Source organism: Halyomorpha halys, unplaced genomic scaffold (assembly GCF_000696795.3).
Source record: "Halyomorpha halys isolate HHAL.00 unplaced genomic scaffold, Hhal_1.1 Scaffold1629.1, whole genome shotgun sequence".
Taxonomy (NCBI): domain Eukaryota; kingdom Metazoa; phylum Arthropoda; class Insecta; order Hemiptera; family Pentatomidae; genus Halyomorpha; species Halyomorpha halys.
In genome coordinates, this window is record NW_027106688.1 from 28,247 (window position 1) to 31,488 (window position 3,242).

Below are 3,242 nucleotides of genomic sequence, written 5' to 3' on the forward strand. Positions count from 1 at the left end.
AAAAATTTTATTGAATTTTAAATTTTAAAGATTTGATTTAATTTTTTATTTTATGAAAAGTTTTATTGAATTTAAAATGTTTGTATCTAATCAGATGTTGTGATTATATCTGTATTATTCAGAAACTCATTAATTTAATTCTCTTTTGACCGCAACCCTGACAATCTTCTTTATAATTAATAAATAAAGTTGCATTACTATGACTATGCATTACATAGTGCCAGAGATGAGTTTTTTTGGCAGGTACAAGGGGTAGATTGGGTTACCTGAACCATCTTAATCTTCTGCACATCATTGCAATAAGCGTGAATTTACTAAAAAATAAGAACTATAAATATTATAACGAATTATACTTAATTTTTTTTTGCAGGATGTTGTTTATTACTGCTTGGAGAAACTGCATCACAATCCGGCGCCAAGAGACAACGCTGGGTATACGCCACTTCATGTTGCCTGCTCTCGGGGTCACTTCCAAGTTGCCAACTTGCTTCTCAAGTACGGTGCAAATGTCAGCGATAGTGCTCTCGGTGGAGTCAGGTAATTTAATTATTCTTTTTTTTATATTAAAATGACACGACCAAGAACTTGTTATTTTATTTTATTTTTATTTAACAACTAATCTTATTTTTTGAATGAATGAGTCGTTGAAAATGGGAGTAAGAGAGAAAAAGTTTTGGGTGTTTGTAGTTAGTACTGTTTAATCGTTAGGAACTGTAAATCATACAACATATTTTTAATTTCTTGTTTGAATTTATGTCTAGAGTTTAGAAATGACTACTTTGAAACCTATTAATAAATGAATGAATAATTGAATGAATTAATAATGAAACCTAAAAATAAATTCAGTTCTTTTAAAAAATTCAAATTTAGAATTTTGACAGCCTTTGTTTGAATTTAGATTATTTTTTATTATAACTTGAAAGAGGTACATCACTGAACATTCTAAATGATCATTTGAACGATAGTTAATTGCTTAGATAGAACCTTATTGGACCAATATTAGAAATGAGATATGAAACAGTTTTTTTTATTACAGTTTAATGAAAAACCAGTCAGTAAAGTGTATAGAGACCCCAGATATTTTATTTACCTATTTTTATTATATATTATTACCATATGTTTTATTATATATTGTTATCTAATGGTATAAACTAAATTAATAATAAATAATTTATTCAATCACTAATCTAATGTGTGAATGAAAATAATAATGTATGTTTAATTTTAACTAAATATATTAATTGATATCAAACTTTCAATTAATCTGTATACATCCCCAAATCTAGCAATGGGCCATCTGCAGCTCGGTTAGGTGCAGTCTTACCGATCTGAGATCTGCTGGTTGGGCCAGTTCGAATCCGGCCTGGAGCGTTGACTTTTTTCATTGAGTGGCGGTCCCACAAAATGAAAACTTGATCCCTGACAATGGTTAGGCATTATGGGAGTCCAATGGAAGTCTTGGGAAAAAAAAATTTAGTAATAGTAAAGGATTGCAGAGTTTGCTAGTTTAGATGGGAATCCTTCCCATCCGACCCACCCCACTAAAAAAACCTCTATTTAGCAATGGGAAGAGGAGACTTAAGATAGTTAAATTGAGCAATATTTTAAAAAGTGGCTAAAATTATACTTTATAGTCTTCAAATCATTTAAAAAGTCTTCAAATTGATAATTTATTTTTTAAACATATATTTTTATATTTTTACCCCAACCCCCTCACAATACAGGCCCAGATGCGAACATAAGCAACATTCCAAAAAATAGGGATCCCGGTGGGTAATGATTTTCAGTTTTGCTAAACTTATATTTTTGATATCAATTAACATGAAAACCAAAGAAAACGTGCAAAAATCATGTTATTTCTACTTTAAAACTTCTTAACGTTGATCTACTTAACTTTAAAATTAATAAAAAAATGCAATCCTTCCCGGCCGGACCCACCCCACTAAGACCCCCAGAGAGCAATGGTCCTATATCATTTTTGAAATATTGCTTAAAACAGGAAAAGGAGACTTTAAGATAGTTACATCGAGCAATATTTAAAACGCACCTGAAATTTGAAAACGACATAAGCCTTTTACAGACCTTTTCACTGAAACTTCTGAATGTTGATCTACTTAACTTTAAAATCACTTTTACAGACCTCTACACGAAGCAGCTGAGAATGGATTTACAAAAATTGTCAAACTACTGCTTGAACACGGAGCTGATCCTCAACTTGCAACTTATTCTGGAGCTACCGCAATGGCCCTCGCTACAGACGAGGAGGCGAGGCTTCTCATGGAAATGCACATCTCAAGTCAAGTTCCAGTACAGCCAATAACAGATGGTATGTTTGTTTTTTACTTTTTTGCAATGAGGAAACCATTTACCATTTAGTTATTTTAATATAGATTTATACTAACGATAATAAATCTTTATTATTTTTCTTTTTCAGGAATAACACCCTTTATATCTCTTTTTTATTTTTCTCACATCTAACAACGTTTTGGGCTTTTGTGCACATTATCCAGTTCTTGAAATCATGTTGTGGAAATGTGTTAATGAAGAAAAAATAAGGAAATATTTGGACTTATATTTAATTTTTTTTGATAAGTTGACACATATCCAAAAGTTCATATAAGAACTGAATAATAGATAAAAAAGTATGAAATTTTTTTCAAAAATAACAATAAAAGAAAAGAATAAAAAATGATACAAAGGTGTTATTCCTGAAAAATACAAATAATAAAAAATTAACAAAAACTGTTGGGCACTAAGTAGTAAGCTTACAACTTATTATATATAATTAAAGATAATAAATCTGTTAGCTCAGACGAAAACTATTATATTTTTAGATTAGTGTAAAAGCACTATATAAAATACAAAAACAAATTTGATATATTTTAATACAGAAGTTCTAAATAGGAATCAGTTTAGCTTGTATAGAAATGGGTACTACTTAGTCAAAGTCCTAACCTCAAATATCATACTATATTGTAATAATCAAAAATTTATTAAAATTAAAATGAATGGAATTTTATTAGTTTTAACTAATTTCCTATTTAAAGGATAGCTTGGGATCTAATTATTAACTTGAATATTTAACAGACAATAGAATTTTATTTAAATTTTATAACATAATAGACTCTTAATCTTATGGTGGGCTGCTAGGCAATCAGAAGCAGACACTTACAATAATTACACTTAATTAAATTAATATCTCTTTTACACATGTGTTTAAATTTAGTTATAACAAAACTAAC

The 3,242-nt window shown here is 29.1% G+C and overlaps 1 protein-coding gene across 1 annotated transcript in view; it reads left to right on the forward strand.

The window, feature by feature from the left end:
- Window positions 1–3,242, forward strand: part of LOC106690241 (uncharacterized) — a gene marked incomplete at its 5' end in the record, with an annotated part of 21,887 nt that overhangs the window by 14,222 nt on the left and 4,423 nt on the right. The window contains 2 exon segments of the mRNA XM_014435598.3: window positions 371–537; window positions 2,139–2,326. Coding sequence (XP_014291084.1) covers window positions 371–537; window positions 2,139–2,326 — 355 coding nt within the window.